At 43.8% G+C, this 20882-nt stretch overlaps 1 protein-coding gene across 1 annotated transcript in view; it reads right to left on the bottom strand.

The window, feature by feature from the left end:
• Positions 1–20882, bottom strand: part of sec24a (SEC24 homolog A, COPII coat complex component) — a 32066-nt gene that overhangs the window by 5435 nt on the left and 5749 nt on the right. Inside the window, exons 3-18 of the mRNA XM_080780971.1 lie at positions 16584–16727; positions 15348–15410; positions 14490–14644; positions 13847–14025; positions 12721–12823; positions 11831–11957; positions 11233–11342; positions 10453–10565; positions 9347–9465; positions 7851–7906; positions 6368–6574; positions 5107–5230; positions 3996–4154; positions 3727–3900; positions 3170–3280; positions 391–566 (exon numbers count right to left, since the gene is read on the bottom strand). Of these exons, the coding sequence (XP_080637097.1) occupies positions 391–566; positions 3170–3280; positions 3727–3900; positions 3996–4154; positions 5107–5230; positions 6368–6574; positions 7851–7906; positions 9347–9465; positions 10453–10565; positions 11233–11342; positions 11831–11957; positions 12721–12823; positions 13847–14025; positions 14490–14644; positions 15348–15410; positions 16584–16727 (2120 nt within the window). The remainder of the gene's footprint in view (positions 1–390; positions 567–3169; positions 3281–3726; positions 3901–3995; positions 4155–5106; positions 5231–6367; positions 6575–7850; positions 7907–9346; positions 9466–10452; positions 10566–11232; positions 11343–11830; positions 11958–12720; positions 12824–13846; positions 14026–14489; positions 14645–15347; positions 15411–16583; positions 16728–20882) is intronic.

The raw sequence follows: 20882 nt of genomic DNA, 5'->3' as shown, positions 1-20882 counted from the left end.
ATGGCAAACAACACAGATCATGGAACTGAACCCGTGACATTGTGGCTGAATGATCTGGACATGTTGCACTGGGACGCTAGGCGTTTAACACAACAGAAACTATGGAACATGCACTTGCACACCTGATCTATCGACCACTTAAGCCCCATCTATAAATGCACCACATACTCTGTACCGCTGTATGTACGTCTGTAATGCACGTAACTCGAGAACCGTTCGCCCCACCGACTTCAATTATGACACACACGTTCCACACCCCCGCGGGGAGTGCAGTGCCCGGCTGCCGAGTCGGTCGGTCGGACCCACGGTTGTCCAGAGCCGCCACAAAAGGCCTCTGCCCGGGGCTCTGTGTTAATGTGGTTAATTAATGTCCGTGTTGTGTGCCTATACCTGTTTGAGCATGGCCAGAAGGTAGAGCGGGAAGAGCCTGAGGCAGGCCGGGGCGAGGAGGCCCGGCTGCTGGATGGTCAGCACAGACGTGCGGTAGGAGGTCAGCGAGTCGATGGCCGCGTTGGTCATCGCATCTCTGGCGTCGCTGAGGCTGGCCGACACCGAGCGGTCCACGGCTGAGAGGAGGAGGAGGAGGAGGAGGAAGAAGAGAATAAATACACACTAGGGGTGCCACAGTAAATCGAACTAAATCGATCAATAAATGTCATGATCATTTAATAAAATAAAAATAAATAAAAAATATAAGTTTCTAATCGTTTTTTTCTCTCCCAAAGTTGTTGAAAATTGTGAGCTTGTAGATAGGCTATTATTTTTTGAAAAACACAGTTGTTCAATTAAGTATAGAATAATAAAGTACTTAATCGATTCGTTGATCGTATCTGTATCAAAAGTAATCGATAGAATAACCACTAAGAATATAATGGATAGTTGTAGGCTGTGTAGCCCTAATACACACAGGAACACAGAACTCATAACTGTGATGAAAAAGAGCTCATTTAGAGTGTAATACAGAGCTTATCTAATGGAAGTTAGTTTAGGTTCCACTTGTGTCCTGAACGACATTTATAACATTCTTCAACATTACAAGCAGTCACCTGACTCAGAACAGTATTTCCCTGCAGCTGCATGAAAGTACTCTTATAGCCAGCAGCACAAGGGATAGTTGTGCCATCATAAACAGATGCAGTTGCCGAGCAAAATGGAAAGCATTGCAAGGGGAATTTGGAGAATTCAATTCATCAGTTGACCCGAGATCAGATTAAAAAAATGTCTGTTTGAAAATGACAGTTTTCTGAAAAAGCTAAGTTTCTATGTCGATTTTTCAAAAATAGCAGACCTACAAGCTCGTAGCATGAGCTTGTAGATGAGCTTGTAGATCTGCTATTTTTCAATAGCTAAAGCATAACATAATGCTAACACCAAAAGGGGTCCCGCCCAGAATGGGTTAAATGGTCTCTTGAGTAAAAGGCAATCAAACATTTTGTAAACGGTGGTGGACAGCAATCACAGCTCAATGATTTAGATAAGTTATACATTTTGTGTCTAATCTCCCCGATAAGATACTGTACAGAAAATAAGGTGCTCTACTGGGTTTGTATTATTTTGATAGGTTGGGGAAACCTGGGAAAACTATTCATCAAGTTGAAATTCTATGCGAGACATTTTCAGTTCCCTAGTGGCAACCCATCACTGTCACCTGTCAAGTGTTCATAAAAAGTGGATGAGAAGCCTGCCATGACAATGCCATCCTGACAGAAAGACATACATGTTGTACTGTAAGGGTTCTGTGTCAGCGGCCCCCCATTTCTCCGGTCCGGTTCCCAACTATTCAAAAGGCGTCGTTTTGTAAACGTGGACACTTGGATTGTCTGTGGTTATCCACATTGAAACCTGAATTCATATTTATACCGTCCACGGAGTATGGTAATGTTAAAAGGCTCCCTGGCTAATAAGACAAGACATTATACATGCCCTCTAAAACTAAAATAAAAACACCTTAAATTTCTTTCATGAATAAAGAATCTTTCACTCAATAGGAGCTGCTCCTGTCGCAAGTCGATGATGTCATATGTCCATGGTCTAGCCCTATGGAATGTACTGTATGGAATGCATATGCTAATAAAGACTTAATACTTCCTAAGGATAATATGAGCATCAAAGCAATATTTTAAATACTTTTTATTAGCACATGCATTCCATATAGTCCATAGGGCTGGACCACACATGGACATATGACATCATCAACTTGCAACGGGACCAGTTCCTATTGAGTAAAAGATTCTCTATTTATGAAAGAAATAAAATCTTTAAGGTGTTTTCATTTTTAAATTGTAGTTATAGAGGGCAAGTGTAATGCTTTAAGGCATATTTGTCTTATTAGCCAGGGATCCTTTTCACATTTCCATACACATCACAACCCTTTAACACAGTAGCACTGTTTTGTTTGTAGCACATATATCTGTTTTCAAATGCCTTCAAGGTTTCCTAGTGCAGCCATGGTTTCAGAACATAATGTATTTATTTAAAAAGCCAAGACATTTAAAACTAAAGTGAAAATGTATTGAGGAATATATTTAGATTACAAAACCACCTTTGAAGTTAATTTGTTATTTTGTGGCCGTCAGTCAGAAAAGCAGAGTTTTGATAGAAAGATAATCCAAGGGGATAAAGTTAACGTTAATATAGCCTGCTGCCATGAACGGGTGGTTCAGCTGTCACAGTTTTGCACCAAGATGAGGTACAAAAAGCACCAGGAGTCCCAAATCAGAACCAAACGCTTCAACAACTAATGAAAGTGTTCATCCAGTCGGAGAACTACTGGTCAGTCATTCGACAACAGAATGAGCATGTAACACCGTTTGAATTGTTACACAAATCTAACATTTTAATAATTTATATTGTTAGAGTCATTTTAATCGTTTTGTAGACAAATTAAATTCAAGGAAAGCTTTAGTACAAATACTAGCTTGAGTACTAATAATAAGACACTACTAGTGACTATTCACATGGTTATGAATGGTTTTGGTGGGTTTAATGTTATAGGTCAAGACAGAAGAGACCTGGTAAGACAGTGCTTGAGGTCAACTTTTGGTTTGTCTGGACTCAACCGTCCAAGGCCGCTGACATCATCAGAGTTACATATCGTTACTTTATCAAGCATCGTCTCTTAGAAGAAGCTTTATTTGCCGTGCATCATAACGTGTGGTACACTCCATACCCATGCTGGAAAGCAGTCCAGTGATGGCTTGCACGTCAGCTCCAGCGAAGATGTCCGACAGGGAGTTGACCACCGGGAGACACATGGTGTGAACACGGATCCTTCTCTCTCCTTGAGGATGTGGAAACGGCAAAGGTGGGATGCATTTAATTGATGAGGAAAATGTATACAGGCTTTTACTGACTTGCAAAAGAGCTCCATGCTGAATAGAACAGAATCAATAAGACAGGCTAACATTGAATCTAGTGATGCACTCCGATTTCATTTCATTTCTATGATCCCAATGTACAGTACAATACAAGACAAGACAATACACAAGTTCTCATGCGGCTAGTTCTTATCTTGGTAGTACATAGCCCCTTTCAGAACCTTGAATACCCATCTTGTATGTCGGTACCAGCGAGAAGCCATTGACTTTCAAGGCACCCTGGATACAGACATCCCAAATACAAAAAAAAGAAGGTATTCAGGGTTCCCAAAGGGGCTAGTCTAAAATGGATAAGACGTATCTTGTGCGGACATTACATATTTTTTTAAGTGTGTGTGCGTGTGTGTACCTTTGCTGGAGGTGTAGAGCAGCGCTGCTTGGAAGGAGACCACCTGCATGTCCACCAGGTTCTCCTCGATGGACATCTGAACAGCGAAGCCTGCGTCCGGATTCACGTTGGGCAGAGACAGCAGGTCCGTGGAGCGCACGAAGAAGTTCCCGTGGAACGTGTGGATGGACAGGCCTGCACAGGGAGGGAAAGAGGAGGTCAGAGATTCAACCGTACGGTGGTCTGCACTGCACAGGACAGACGGACTCGGTTAGCCCATTATGGCTGACCTTTGGTGCATCGTATCCTCATGACGGCCTCGAAGCCGATCTTCCTGGTCAGGTATCTCTTCAGGTCCTTCTGGAAGCGCTCCACCTGGGCGGGGGCGTGCTGGTGGTGGTAGGAGGGGTAGTAATACACACTCCCTGCAGAGTACCTGGATATACAACCTGAGGGACGAGAGGGAGACCAGACCACGCAGGAATTAAGACACCTTTTTTTATATATATATTTTTTTTATCCCACGATTTTGTAACCCATTTTTCACCCCTGTGTCAACCTGGGGAGAGCAACGGACTTAACTCATGCTTCCTTCATGCTTGAGTGTCCAAGTTGCACCTTTACACCTGACAGGGGGGAGTTTCCCTGGTTGGACGTAGCGCGTGGAAGGAACACGTTATTCCAACCAGTTCCTTTCCACTCCATCAGGCGCCCCGGCTGGCCAGGGAGAGGCAGTTTAGAGACCAGGATTACTGCATGTTTTTGTGAGGGTACCTACCTACCCTAGGGGACACGGGGAGAACATGCAAACTCCACACAGAAAGGCCCTTTCGCCAACCCCGTCTTCGGGTATGGGCACTGATGACGCGGAGGAGGAAACACGCCGCCAGCACCCACAGCGCCCCGAGTGGGAATCGAACCCAGGACCTTCTAGCTGTGAGGCGACAGCACTACCAACTGTGCCACCGTGCCCCCCTAAGACACCTTCTTATGTTTCTCTCCAAATGATAAAAATAGATTTACATCCTCACCTGCTCATGGTGAAAGCGTCAGAAAAATGTATTCATCAGCCTAAGAGCAGATAATATATAGAGAACCGAAGTCTGACATCATTGGCACTAGAGGGCGCAATCCGCCTAGATCAGTGTTATTATTATTTTTTAATTGGAAATTCCATTGGTAAATCTTAGATGGCGTCTAATTTGTGTTCCACAAATATGAAGCATCAACTGACAGTGGAAAGAATACAAAATGTATCCAAACAGTTATCAAATACTTGACCAAATTGCTGGGGTGGTTTGTTGCCTATGGAAAATCCAATACAAAAAAAAAGTAACGCCGTGACCCAGGGGGTAGCGGGAGTAACTGAAGTCCTGCCTCTTCATCCATGTGAGGACTCACCTAGTGACGCCAGATCACAGTACTGAGCGCTGAGCAGGAACAGGTCCACGGCCACCTGCTGACCAGAGCAGTCCAGGGCCAGCTTCTTATAGAAGTCCGTGGCCGGGGACAAGTGTTGGATGTCCTTTGAAAAAGAAAAGCCCAACAGATGGGGAAACAAGGTCAGCACCACGACAACAGACAGGGAAAAGGCGGTCGAGTCACAAAGGTCCATTATATAAGTAACCTCTTGAACACACACAATGCACCTTAACGAGCTCAGGGGTGCCAGAGTTGTCTGGTCGCTTTTACTCTGAAACCCACGACCCGGAAACAATCTACTAAAAAAATAAGTTTACTTTGCATTGCTAGCTTACATTGCGATCGTTTAATTAAAAAAATTATACGATATATGATCCAAAAAGCGTTCATATTTTGCAGGAGAGACGGATGCACTTCCCACATTCACATACCAACAGATTCATACTTTTTCCTCACTTTCCAAATCCAGTCAAAGACAGGATACAGAATCAGTCAAGACATCTGATGAATGTTAATAGTTTAGCAACATTTGGGACTTCAGAGTAGCAGCCCTTGTACGTGTTGTCTGTTTAAACTTGAGCCTTTACAGTGATGTACCACGACCTCAAAGGGTTAACTGAGGTTTCTAATGAACAATTCATTAAGTACCCTACTTAGTAGCTAGTGCTCCAGAGTGGAGCATCTAACATTTTGAAAGCCACCACCTTAATTAAATAGGACTACAACTCACTCTCACATGCACGCACGCACACACACGCACGCATGCACAAAATGAATCAGAACAAGCCAAATGAGGCATAATGAAGATGGATCACTAATAAGCTATGAGTAAGTGGATAATAAATAGTGAGCTTAATGAGATCTTAATGAGAAAACAAGAGGAAATGAGCAACTAGCTGCAGTTATTGTCTACAACAAGAGAACAACATGTACACCAATTATAACACACTGACAAGCAATCCGTTATGAAGACTGGAATATTTATCTAATCACTGACTGCAAGTACTCTCCCTGTGTCACTTACCAAAGTGCGCAATGTGGCAATCATGAGGATCAACGGCCATTATGAGCCTTGGCATATTTCTTGTTGTTCCAACTTCCACTTTTATTATATTTAATACAGGCAAGCAAAAATAAATCCTGCTGAAAAAACCCTTTCTTACTTGAAATTGTGATTAATCTATGGATGCCACCACCAATGAGAAAAGTAACTGTCCTATCCGGGGGGGGCCGCATATACCTTGGCAGATGCCCGCTGGTTAGGATCCTCCCTGGACTTGAGCGCCCCCACCCCGAGGTTGGGCAGCTGCGTCTGGAAGATGGACATGCGACCTCCGGTGGGCGACACCAGCTTGAAGGCTGCCTGCAGGGCCGGGCCCAGCGCCGACTGGGTCTCCATGGTCTTCTCGAATATTTGGGGCAGGCTCTTCAACAGGTCCTGCACGAGCTGGAGAATAAGACAAAGTGGAGGAAAGTCTATTAATGATCCTCCTCCCGTCAGCTTCTCTCCCTCAGGTCCATTTGGTTTAATTTCTCTCTGCGATAACATGAACACCGGAGGACATTACTGTGCAGTGTATATCCAGTGGTGTCATGGTCGTAGAACGCAGTACCATGCCGTGGTACCAAAACCAAAAAAAAAAAGGTGTTCTGCACGCAACAAGAATGCCTCAAAGAAGAGATTCGTACAAAGCAAACTTTTTAGTTTAGCTACTGCGACACAAGTAAAGAATTACTTTAAGTCTACTTTTGTGTTTGTGTGTCTAAAACTCTCATACACAATAAACAATTTAGGCTAGGCTATCAGCTGTTCTGTGCGCATGACGTGGTACTGACAGAATAATGATCTCCATTACACCACTGAGTGTATCTTAGACATGTACAGGGGGACATGATTAACAATGGGCCCCCCCAACATCTTAAAATTATCCTTAAATCAAAGGCAGTGGAGTGAAATAATTTGTTGCATTGCTGAACCAATTTATATTTTCAAATTGCAGCTGCGCTGCCTGGTAAACTAAGCACTCTACAATCAACATTTTCTATGAACAACATCATAAACCTTATTATATTATCTATAAGGTTTGGGCTGGACACATGAAATATGTGTAATAGTACTAAATTACATTTTGTAATGAAGACCAGAAGACCATTATCCAGCATTCAATGGACAATGGCAACTCACTGTTCTCGAATCAAATCAAATCAGTCTCAGAGATTGTCTTGAATAAAGCTGTACACAGAGCCATGCACCACATCCCAGAACCGTCTATTTGAAGGTTTTGGACATGTCATTATAGGCTAGAAGAAATAAATGATCGTGTGTATTTGTACGTCTTAAAATGTTCTGATGAATTCAAAATGGAGGACCCTGATGTAAACAAGTTTCTAGTGTTTTTCTGGTTATATCCTCAGTAGCAGTTTTTTTGTGTGCATTGTCCTGTACTTTCGTTTGAACTGTACCCACTTCTACAAACTGTGAATACATTTTTCAATCAATCTAAAATGTACAAACAAAGAAAAAAGGCTTTGTGACACGCGAGATTGTAGATCGGCTAGAACTAAGTAATACAGGTATAGAGAGCATAAGTGGTTATGGTAGCTCAAGAGCACACTCATGCAAAATTACAGTATGCAGTACAGCTTGATTTAAGGGCCATTACTTCACCCCCACTGGGGTTTAAGAGGTTAAGTTTCCTGGGTTCCTCAAAGGGTTTCCTCACCTCTTTGCATTCATTGAGGTTGACTAGAAGGCTGTCTGGTGTAGGTAAAAATATTTCTGTGGAGCAAGGGGGAAAAAAAAAAGACCATTCAGACTACATCTGTTCACACCACAGCACAGAGAACCCACCTCTTGAATACATCCACATTCATGGCGAGATTAATCGAAACAAATACATACACATTTATGGGATATTTATTAGCAATAAAGCTATTGAAGTCACATTGTTGCGTTGGTTCTCAATGTTTTTGGTTGGGGACCCCCCCCCCCGGAAATGCTTTGGCCATGTCTCGCGAGAGTTATAGGGGGAATCTAAACGGGAGATCTAACACATAAAACATGCTGTACATAATGCTACTAAATTCAGAGCTAACCAAGCAGGACGAAAATGGGATAAAAGGAGAGAAAAAGGGAGGGGGGGGGGGGTCAACTGTGACTGCTGGCACTACTTCTGAATATTTCAGAATTCACTTTGACCACAGTAGTGTTTGGGGAGACTTCACATTTGTGAAACTCTTAATTGGAAGCCAGAAAAAGTAGGCCACTTTCTGACTGCCTGGTGTATCCGGATGTTTGAAGTGCAGCATGTGGCTCGAGTGGAACAGCTTTGATGTCGGGCCGGGTAACATTCAACATTCCCACATTTCCAAACTTTCAACATTGTTATTATTATTATTTTTTTTTAAAACATGTTTGTTGGGAATCCTACTAAATATTCACAAAATCTGTGCATCGCAGGCATAACTTGTACGACCGATTGACCTCAAACGTGGTCACTTGGTCGTACACCTGGCGGAAAAGGCTTTCAGGGAACCGAAAGGAATATAAAGGCCTAAGTAAGTAAGCAGGGTACCAAACTGGATCATTGTGAATAAGCACTATAATGAAATGCATTTTTATAGCTCTTTTCCAAGTGCTCATTCATTCATTCATTCATACATTGGGAGGTGAAGCCACATCCACACACCAATGGTGGCGAGCTCACACCGACCCAACTCATTGGAGGCAATGTAGGGGTCAGTGTCTTGCCCAAGGACACTTCCGACGTGTGGACAGGAGGAGGAGGAGCCGGGATTCGCACCGCCGACCCAGGGATCATTGGACGACCTGCTCTACCTCCTGAGCCACAGCCGTCCCAACTGTAGGTACAATGTAATCTGGGAGGTACCCTTAACCCATTCTGACCGGGCACCCATTTTGGTGTTAGCATCATGTTATGCTTTACCTATTGAAAAATAGCAGATCTACAAGCTCATATCGCGCCACCGAGTGGCGCGATACGAGCTTGTAGGTCTGCTATTTTTTGAAAAATCGAAGAGCGACTGACATTTTTAGAATCTGATCTCAGGTCAGAATGGGTTCATCAGACCAGTGTGTTGTCCAGTGGAAACCTCGTATGAATCTGATCTCAGGTCAGAATGGGTTAAAAAAGCACAGAGTTCAGTATGCAAGCCTAACGAGGACAACGTTGCTCGCCGTCGACGACCCGCCTCTCACCTTCGATGTCCGACACGATGAGCATCTGTGGTTGAGACAGGCCCTCCTGGAGGTTGTAGAAGTGGATGGTGCTGTCGAACGTGATGAAGCCTACCTTTGTCCGCGAGTCTCCAGGGAGCCTATAGAGCAGACGAGAGGAGCGAGACACATAAAAGGGGTGCGTGTGCCCTGCCGTTCAAACCAATATGTTCCGTATTACCACAACTGTCAGGGCAGACAGAAATACATTCATTCTTGACCCCGACCCCTAACGTATAGCGACTTCGCTTTGCTGAAAATGTAGCAGCAAAAATCCAGGATATCCCTGCTCTCGGTCCTCGAAAGAACCTCACGAGAATGGAACGAACAGGGAGATCCCTGAATTCTTGTGAGGATATTTATCTCTTTCAAGTTTCAAGGACAGAAGAGTGTTGGCGCACACACACACACACACACACACACTGACAGACAACGTTGACCCACTTTCTGATGTATCAAAGAACTCTCTGTCTCACACAGCAGTATATCATCCAGACTACCACTTCTGTGCCGATGATGAAAAGCCTATTTTAACAGCTTGTAAATCTGTTTTGACATAAAGCTACATATCTCAGAGACGGGGAGTATTCCATTGAAAGCAATACTAGAATTATGAGAACATTACTGCCGCAGATAGAGCCGTGTTTTCTCTAATCTCTACAATAGCTCGTTAACAGAGATGGTTTGGGGTAACTTGCTTTTGCTTGTATGTCGATCTATGTTTTTGTCCTAGTGTTGTAGACTGTTTATTTATAATGTTCTCAATTGAAGAGCTTGTGATGTGAGCTTTGATTGTGAGCTTTGCATCACAGCACACTTGAAACTTAAACTGTTGGACTGTGTGTCCAACAGTTTCAATAAATGTAGTTTTCTATGCATAATGAAGTGACATGATAAAAGCCAGTTTTCTACACAAGTGTAAACCATACTTGAATAACACAGACAGAGGAAATTAGATATGGTCTACACATAAATAAATATGGTCTAGAGTACATACAAACAAAGTCTTGTGTACTGGCAGCTGTCTCACTCAACGCAATACATGTTTAAACAAAGTGACATTGTACGTATACTGAGGATGGACATACGCGCTTAAGTTGTCCAGCAAGGACTGGCAGACCACGTCCAGGTAGCCCGTCTCCACTGCATTATGGGATACGTCGAGAACAAACAGGTAAACAGCAGGCTGTGGCGGTCGCAGCTGTGGGACAGACATTCATAGAATTAAGTCAAGGCAAACAAACACACGAGAGAACTTCCCGTGTGGTTTTGACAGTATTCATGCGTGCAAAATAAAACGTTTTATGTCTTAAGGGCCTTTTTCAAACGGGAAGCGAGGAACGCAAGGCGTTGTTGCCTGGATCAACGACAGGTCTCCTCCAGGTCTGCCCAAGAGGGGGCGCCACAACGCAAGCGTAAAAAAAGGGCGAAACAGTATCCAGGTCTGGTGAGTCGCGGGGGGCGTGTGCACGAAACGAGCAACGAGCGCCACAAATTCACGGGAACCGCGCTCACGTAAATACGCTTGCGTTGTCGCACCGCGGCTGCTCCCCAGTGCTCCGTGCCAAAACGCAGGTCTCATTGAAAATGAACTATAGGCGTGTTATATCGCTTCACGTTTGAAAGGCCCCTTTACAGAGGTGGTTTGTGTATGTGTATGTAAAAAAAACACAATCATGGACCATGCCACACACTCTGTAAACTATGTTATCAAAACAAATAATGTAATAACTGCATCACAGACAACATATCTCATGAATCATAGCAACAAAACAGGTTGGTTCTCCAACACTGATGAATCAATCAAGCACAGTTCAGTTTCCGTCCATAACGCCACGCAACAGGAACAAGAGCAAGCGAAACCATACCATATATTCTGAGGGAGCGATGAACTCGATGGTGGGGTTCAGAACCTCAGGTCTTTTGTGAGGTTCTCCATATTGCCTACTAACTGGGTTGTACATGAACTCCTCGGGTACTGCAGGCAGGAGAAAAAAAAGGACAAGGATTGCACGAGGTCAGTGTCCCAGTCGTAAAATGTTACATACCGTAGGTTTGAAATGCTGCATCATCATGCATGGGTACAGCGCGGTACGATGGTTAAAATTGTGTGAGCCGCAACAGCCATTGTTGAGATAATACTATTAGCCTAACCAATCAGCTTGTGGAACTTACTATTATTTATTTTATCAGCTAAAGCCATTTCATCCATAATAATGTGGATACTACACATGTAATGACAGTCGGATCAATAGTAAAGTAAAGCAGCCTGTACCCTAAAGAAAAGACAAAGGAGCAAAGACAGTTTATTTTAGAATAAGTATGGTAAGTAGTAATGAACCGATTTGTGACACTCTTGCTCTTTTGTCTTTTCTTTATAATTTGAATTCTAGAACCTGTTAAAAAAACAAACAGATTAGAGAAACGGGTATTAGGTAGAGACGACGACTCTCATTTGACATTTACCATCGTTGACCCTGAAGCAGAGGTTACATTTCCACCTCCTCTGGTCCAGGAAGGTGACAAAAGGGTTGATGTAGGTTCTGCAGGAACGACACCGGACTATTGTGCTGGACGTCACCACAGGAAGTTGCTGCCCAGACAAAAGGTATATCAAAGGGTATATAATTGACATGTAAAACATGTAAATGACGCGTCTCTATCGTTGAATAACACAGGAATGAGGCACATGCTTAGTCAAACACTGTATGTTTAACAAAACTGTACGTTTTACAAAATCGTAAGCTTAGCCTAAGGGTGCAGTGGTTCTTAGACCATGTGCAGAGGTACACTTTTTTTTTTACTCATTTAAAATCAGGGGTTCTCAACGTTTTTGGCTGGGGAAACCCCGGAAAATGCTTTGGCCGTGTCTCCGGACCCCCGCCCCTCCTCCCCCAATACAAATTGGCTGCTACAATAACCTTAATAATAGCGGGGGGAAAAAACATCATAAATAAATACCGACACCAGATATAATCATTAAGGAAAGTTTCTGCATGCACTAGTATGTGTTTACTATCGTAAACTCTTAATTTCCATTTTACAGCCATTCAGGTCGCGACCACCCCCACGCCCTTTCTTTGAAACCCTGCCACACACCCTTTCTTTGAAAGGGTGTAGCAGCATTACAGTGTGTGGTGTGCATGCATAGTGGTGTTACCTACCGAGAGGTCTTTGAAAGGGTGTAGCAGCATTACAGTGTGTGGCGTGCATAGTGGCGTCACCTACCGAGAGGTCTTTGAAAGGGTGTAGCAGCATTACAGTGTGTGGTGTGCATAGTGGTGTTACCTACCGAGAGGTCTTTGAAAGGGTGTAGCAGCATTACAGTGTGTGGTGTGCATAGTGGTGTTACCTACCGAGAGGTCTTTGAAAGGGTGTAGCAGCAGGCCCAGGGGCAGCTTGGCCTTGTTGAGCAGGGACTGAGTCTGAGGTATGCTGGTCAGCGTGCAACGACACACCCTGGAGAGACACAGCAGAACAGAGTGGTGTCAGTGTGGTGGTGGTGGTGCATCAAAACCTTGGCAAGCTCTCAGTCTGTCTTCATCTCTCTTGACAGCAAAAGAAAGAATAAGTCTGCACCACCGTCTTGAAAGCTCCCCAAAAAACCAAGGCGGGGTAAAAAAACACAAATAAACGTATTCTCTCTTTTGCAGTGTGTTCTTTTTGTTCGAGCACCCGTTGAATTAGCCCGGGATGCGCTCCTCATCTCTCTGACACCCATAACACCAGAGGGAGCAACCACAACCTTAGAAAAAAAATCACACCTGTGTGAACTGAGTGGTGCAACTCCCCTCTCCCCCTCCTCTCTCCTCTCTCTCCCCCCGCCCCCATTAGCAGGCAACAGTGCAGCACTAATACTGCACTAATCTCTCCCTCTGTTTCTGGCACAACAGCGCCCCTACTGGTACTAGTCATTGGCTCATTAACCAACACATAGGTGAACACATAGGTGAACACGGACATTGCTGTTCCTTGGAGTGGTTGCACCACTCAAAAAACATGGGAAACTTCTTATGCTACTAGTCTGCCTCCCCAATGTGGAATGCCCCGACATCATCCACAAAAAGATGTGAATCAAACACTGGTTTCTTTCTAAACTGGCCTGGGGAAATACATCTATCCATCTACCACCAAGGGCAGGTAGATTTCATGTCCCATCGAAAGGAGGTGCATTTCTCCTTTGTACATAGTTATTTGTTGATGACCTGTTAATGTGTCAATACCGGTACGCTGTGTTGGTGAATTCAATGCATAGGACCACAATGGAAACAAGTGCCCAGGACTTTTATGTATTATCCTATTAGCCTAAATGTGACTATCATTTATGAATAATAAAGTATTCAATCAATAAATCAAAGTCCTGTAAAATGGTTGCACCTGGGGACTATTGACACTTAGTTTATGCTATGGCATATGAATCCGTCACACAATGTGAAACCTCGTATGAATCTGATCTCAGGTCAGAATGGGTTTTAAACATACTCTGGGTTGCAGTTGATCTTCTGCAGGTCTTGGGGTAAGCAGGGCGTGGGGGCAGGGACAGGGCCCTGGGGGAGCAGGCTCCTCTCCTGGAGCAGGTTGACCACTCTCAGGGACTCCGGGGTGCTGGACTGGAGGCTCAGTGCAGCCAGGGATGGGCTGAGCCCAGGGCCACCGGGGGACTAAAGGAGCAACACAGCATGAGAATGACTACGTAACGAGAAACTACTGAAGCTCACCGTTGGCCAAGAAGGCTGGACCGCGATGGCATGACATAGAAACCGTTCACTTGCCCCAACAGCTATACATACAGTTAGGATACCGTAGGCATAGACACGTAGAAAGGTAAGGGGCCGGGCATTCATTGGCTAACTGGAATCCAACACCATATTGTCTTCAGTATTGCTTACATACAGCATTATTTGGTCAACACATTCATCCTATATATGTGCTTTATAAGTACTAGTACCAATGGCCACAATGCATGTCAAAACAATACTATTACAGAAATATATTGTCAGGTGCTATGCAAAATTTACAATGAGAGCGACTAAATGGCATGAACTCTAGTTCAAGAAACGACAGGGTAAACAGTCGCATAAGTCGAGTGCAAAGAGAAACACAGTCGTGCTTCAAGCTGCCTCACCTGTTGGTAGGGCTGATGATGTGGCTGTGTGAACGGCTGTGCTGTGGGTGGCATGGGGGAAGCGTTGGGGGGCGTTGAGGTGTTCTGGTACCCGGGAGGAAGAGACGGGTAGTGGCCCAGGTGTCGACCGGGGGGTCCCGGCTGGGGTGGGCCAGCTGGAGAACAGAGGATTGTACAGACACAATTTGTTCAGGCTGACAACTTGGGTTTTTTTTTGTAGAAAACCTAAATTAGAGAAACAGTTGGATCATTGGATGGCACTTACACCCGCCTTCTAATGAGAGTGCAAAATCTGTCTTGGAAGTGCCACCCATCGACTAATCTAATATACGGCAACCTTCCCCGTGTTTCTTCACTAGTCCCGCATCCAGAAGAACACAGTTTGCCGGCCACTGTCTGCTACAGAGCTGACAATGAGGTTATATCTTCCCTTCTTCTCTGGAGTCCTGCTTCAAAGCAGACCAGAGGTAGAAAACTGTCGTTCCCCGGATGTCATCGCTAGGGACACATGCATCAGTAAGCAGAAACTGGGGATGGCAATGAAGGACCGGAAAGTCTGCCGTGGCATTGTGAAATCCATGATCTCGACCGCGATCGAAAAATTATGACGAATACTTTGGATGAAACCAGTCAAATTACCCACTTTCAACATGGCGTCAATATTTTGGGCATTGGGCATCAGACATAGACAAAACATTTTCAATTCATACCATTTTATAAAACGGCAGATCTACAAGCTCACAATGCTCTGCAACGCATTGAGACACGTTGTGATCTGGTAGATTGGCCATTTGTGCACATTTTTGAATATAGGCCATAGTGAAAAGAAAAGAAAAAGAAGAAAAAAAAGAAACCTACCAAATTTGTTGTCCATGTGATTGAAGCTGTTTGGGGGTTGTGGTCCATTGCCAGCCACATGTCCTGTTTTAGCACAAACATCAGACTTACTAAGTGTGAATAATGTCAGCGACACAACCCGTTACATTGCCTCAGGCGGCTTCTTGTACACAAGATCAAAGAGAAAAGAAAATGGATGTGCGTAACCTTTCTGAGAACCAGTAGCGTATTGCACACAAACAAACAGGACCGTAAAGACACTAGCTATAGGATAATGGGAGTGCTACTATTAAATGCACTCAACAAGAAAAGATGGAGATGGAGACAAAAAGCAACAATGACAAATGATGGAACTTGTAGGACAAAACAGCTTATCTATGCAGCATCTAATCTATCAAGTTCGTCGACGGTTATAAAGGTATATGACATAATATGACGTGTTGAAACTAAACAAAATGATGATTAGCCACAACTACAGACGTATCAGGGATGCACCGACACTGACGAGGCATGGATTAGTTGAGTCAAATGCAACAGATCAGAAGTTCACATTAAGGGGCCGAATCAAAAGCTCAACGATGGATGTCAGTGCATCCTTTAAGACATAACAAGGGAAAACAGCACAAGGCAGGGAGGACAACATCTACTACTACAACACGTATCTACTAGTAAAATAGACATGATCACACCTGGACATTCAATATCCCCTTCCTGGGTTTGGGGCTCAGCAGGGGACTGACTGCTGTTAGCAGCACCCCCATACTGAGCTAGCATGGATGGAGAGATGGGAGGGGACAAGTCAGAGTCAGACGATCAGACGTACTACTGTCCACCTGACTCCAAAGTTGACACAATAATCTGTAGGATGACTAGGATCCCAATTGTTAGTATTGCTCTTTCTTTAACCCATTCTGACCCGAGATCAGATTCTAAAAAATGTCTTTTTGAAAATGACAGTTTCTATGTCAGTCGTTCTTCGATTTTTCAAAAATAGCAGATCTACAAGCTCGTAGCGCGCCACTCGGTGGCGCGCTATGAGCTTGTAGATCTGCTATTTCTCAATAGCTAAAGCATAACATAATGCTAACACCAAAAGGAGATCCTGCCTAGAATGGGTTAACCGTGTCACTGTACAAACCAGCATCAGTACAAATACACACACACACACACACACAATGCATTTGTACCTCCGTCATTCCACCAAAGTCACAGCAAGAAAATGGATGCAAAAAAAGGGGCACGTTTTCAGAGACTTACCATCGGCCTTGGGGGGCGGAGGTGTGGCATTGCCCATTGGGGGCCCAGTGGGGGGTGGGGGGCCTGTGGGTGGGGGTCCGTATGAAGGCCTGCCTGGCATGTATGTGTGAGGGACCATGGGATTCATTGGTGGGGGAACGGTGCCTGGGGAAACCAAACGACACATTACACAATGACATTTTGTTCAATCAAAGCATAAAACTAGGCAGAGGACAGTATGATCGGTAAACCGGCAGCTGCATGCCATCAAACTATAATTCACTCCATCAAACTATAATTCACTCAATGTCCGAATTAATGAATGTCTGAATGAAATGTCTAAATGAATCTGAATGAATGTCTGTGAAACACTGTCGAAGCTCCTCACTGGCTGCCACCAATCACTCCGACTTTTCACGCAGGCATTAACCGATAATATCACGGAGTTCTTAACAAAAGCTCCAAAGTTTAATTACTGTGCACTTTTTATATCTGCCAATAGCCATACTGATAACTTAAGTTACTTGACGTGTTTAAGTTTAATTACCGTGTACTTTTTACATCTGCCTTTAGCCATACTGATAACTTTTAAGTTACCGGGTACTTTCTCTCGCTTCCTCCCCGATATCATAGCGACAACTTTGCAATGTTCGTCTCTAACCAACTCTGGGCAGTGTGCCGTGTGTGTGTGTGTGTGTGTGTGTGTCCGCGTGTTTGTGTGTGCCTCAGCCGACAGCCACACAGACGTATTTATGCGAGTCCCAGCAATACACATGCAGACACACCCCCTGGGGGGGGGGGGGGGGTGAGCATGGGGAGGAGACCATGCCCGTGCGCCAAATTTGGCGTTTGGTTAATTTGTTTGTTCTATTTTTAGCCTATTCCCAGCCAAAATTCCCAGGTAGGCATGCTTTGGCTAGGCAACAATGGCACAGTCGCCGTTCAATCAATCTTAAAATGGGCCAAGCCGCCGATAGGCTTTCATATAGGGGGAAACAGAACTTTGTTGCCGAAGGTTTGAATTAACTTATTACTGATTTGAAGTCATATCGCCCTGATTCACCCAGCCATACCACAATAGCATGCCAACTAAGCTTACTGGACTCAATGTTTGCTACTGTCAAGGTGAATGCATGCGAATCCATGGCAGCTGCTCACAGTGTTTGCCTTGGATTGAAGCAACTATTTACTGCAACCAAGCAGGTCAGGTTGGTACCGTTGTTTAGAATAATTTCCCCACTGCTGGGCTGGGGGAGCGCCTAAATATAGAAGCACAGTTCAAACAATTGAAAACCTGTCTTTTAAAAAAGGGGAGGCCGAGAAAAACCAATGGCTCGCTCTCCTCAGGTTGCCGAGCTCATGTCAGCAGTCAAGCAATTTGAAACATTTTCCAGAATTGATAAACTCTACCCACTGACCGACTTTATACTGATGAGCCTCCAGCAGATAATGGCCAGGAACAAGCCTAATGCCGAGCAGAATACACATAAACATTCACATTAGGGAAAGTCACCATGGACAGCCAGGACATTATCGTGTAGAATGTGGAGGTTTAGGATCTCGATCAATCCTCATAGTACCAGTTGGTGCTGTCACGATATTATATGAAACATGTATTTTTATGACCGGATAAATCTGAACATAAGTTTGTGTATACGTCTCTGTTGGAGTGTAGTTGGCAACAACTGTAAAAAGTTGAAACATCACTCAAGTGTGTGCTTTTCACAGAATTATTTGTGTGTGTGTGTGTGTGTGTGTGTGTGTGTGTGTGTGTGTGTGTGTGTGTGTGTGTGTGTGTGTGTGCATGCTTTAAGGCTTTGAAGGATGCGGGTTGTATGTCTTACAGCAGAGTTTCTGCAATGTTGGCAATGTAGGTATTATAGCTTATACTGTGGCATACTGTTAAAAAACCGTCAGCTCAGCTGTATACTGTATGCCTAAAATGTTAAAATGTAATTTCAGTGTGACCTACACTGACTAGACCCAAGGGTAAAAGGGTCTAGGGCCTATAAGATATCTCAGCAACATCATCTTAACCACTTATACCCTATAGCTACACTGCGTTTGTCTTTGTCGACTATGGGGTCACCCCCAGATAAGCGTGTCGACCACATCACCCTTCACCCCCGGTTCGATTCCAGCTGGATGCATGTCTTTCCGCCTCTCTGCCCTTGCTTTCCCGTCTCTCCAAATCATGACGGCGCATAATAGTTCTACAGATGCCATTCAATAGAACTGACTAGTGAAAAGACGCTCTTTCTTTCTGCCATCACTGTAATTTAATGCCAACAAATGCCATTTGTTTAGCCATGATAGCCTTTCAAAGCACACTAATTAACCCATTTTGGGCGAGAAGTTCCGAGAACCCCTTTTGGTGTTAGCATTATGCTATGCTTTAGCTATTGAAAAATAGCAGATCTACAAGCTACGAGCTTGTAGGTCTGCTATTTTTGAAAAATCGACTGACATAGAAACATCGCTTTTTCAGAAAACTGTCAGGATATACGGTCAGGATATACGGTCAGGATATACTGTCAAGACATTTTTAGAATCTGATCTCAGGTACACCAGCTACTGCTGGACAAAATGTCTACACAATGAATCCAATCACATTTCACTCTTACAAATCTGTTTGGTTACATTTTGCACACGGTCAGTTAGTGTCAGAATTAAAGGCTTTTTGCTTTATCAGTTATTGAGATATATTTAACTCATCAAAACACAGACATCTTACAACAGGACATTACACAAACCTTTATCAGACATCGACATGCTATTATTCAGTTGTTGGTGGTGGTGTCGTTACCTAAGATTTCGTAATTTAGTATTGTACCATGATCCATAAGTAAGTTCCATATACACTCAGTGGCCATTTAATTAGGTAGGTAGTAACGTAACACACCTATTGAGTATCAGGCAGGTGTCACCATCCTGTCACCTGCTCTCTGATTAAGAGGAGGGCTCGGGACTCGGGTTTATTCATTCTCAGTAAACTCTACACATTGTACAACACTGATTATCACAGTTTGACATGTATTTAGGCCACAGACCGCCTTTGTCCCCCTTCAGCTCTGCGACCCAATCTACACTGTAAAAGCCAGTGTTAATTTAACTCTGAGAGTTCAGTGTCGTGTCTATCAACAGAACCCATCAACGGAACCAAATGGACCTGGCCTTTTCCTCTTGTCCATTTGATACCAAATGTCCAATTGTACAATCATACAGAGCCATAAGTGTCTATCAATGATTTGCGCAGTCCCGCCCCCTTTCAGAACGACGAGTGGCCCAGGAAATGATTCTCCAGTCATTTTCTCCATAGGCTTTTCAAAAAGTATTTATTTAAAGACGGTTACGCCGCGGACAAAGCCAACTCGGATCGTGACAAATCATGACAATGAACACAATGTTTTGGGACGATCAAATAATTTATAAGAAGAAAAACAAAACAAAGTGTTGTCGCCTGCCTTTATTTACTTCTTTCAAATTATTTGATCGGCCCAAAATATTGTGTTTGTTGTCATGATTTGTCACGATCCGATATAGTCTTTATATAAATACTTTTTGAAAAGCCTATGGAGAAAATGAATGGAGAATCATTTCCTGGGCCACTCGTCGTTCTGAAAGGGAGAGGGACTGCGACGCTCTATAGTGTATACACATAGTTTCAATATATAGATATGATATTTCACGGTTTAGTGTTTACATATGATTCTTGAAGACTAGTTTTATGTATTTGATGTATTACCATGTTTTGTTTACTGTAAATCGCTCGGATTAAGAGTGTCTGCTAATGCCTAAATTGTAAATTTCCAGGCCATCAGGTCTCAATAACTAAAAAGGATATTTAAAAATAAATCCTATACAAGTAAAGGGTGACAAAGGCCCCATGTCATGTGTTATAAAGGATGGTATAATGCCCATGTAAATTAACACTGAGGATGTTACAGTGAACAGAAAAGCACAGTGGAATTCCTCCTGTAGTCCATGCTGGGTACAACTAGAAAGCCTGGGAGGGACATGCAACCCGGTCAATATGTGGAAACAGGGGACAATGTCCAGCTCCAACGTCAGACTGAGATAATAAACACATCATGGAAGCAAAGGGGAAGGAAATGGCTATGATCAGCGTCGACCGTGCTGCAGGCCAAGGACCCGACAGAGGTGTTCAGAGGTGTTCAGAGGTGATCATCTGAACACTACAGTCTTCCGATCTGTTCCCATGTGCCATTTCTTGGTAAATAATTGATCATTGAACTTGACAGTCCTTGGAAATGTTGCCAACACATTATTTAAAAGAAAAGAGGTATCCGCTGAGAGTGG

This window comes from Protomyctophum bolini, assembly GCF_963924005.1.
Source record: "Protomyctophum bolini genome assembly, chromosome: 13".
Lineage (NCBI taxonomy): Eukaryota > Metazoa > Chordata > Actinopteri > Myctophiformes > Myctophidae > Protomyctophum > Protomyctophum bolini.
This window is presented reverse-complemented; position numbering and strand designations above follow the sequence as displayed.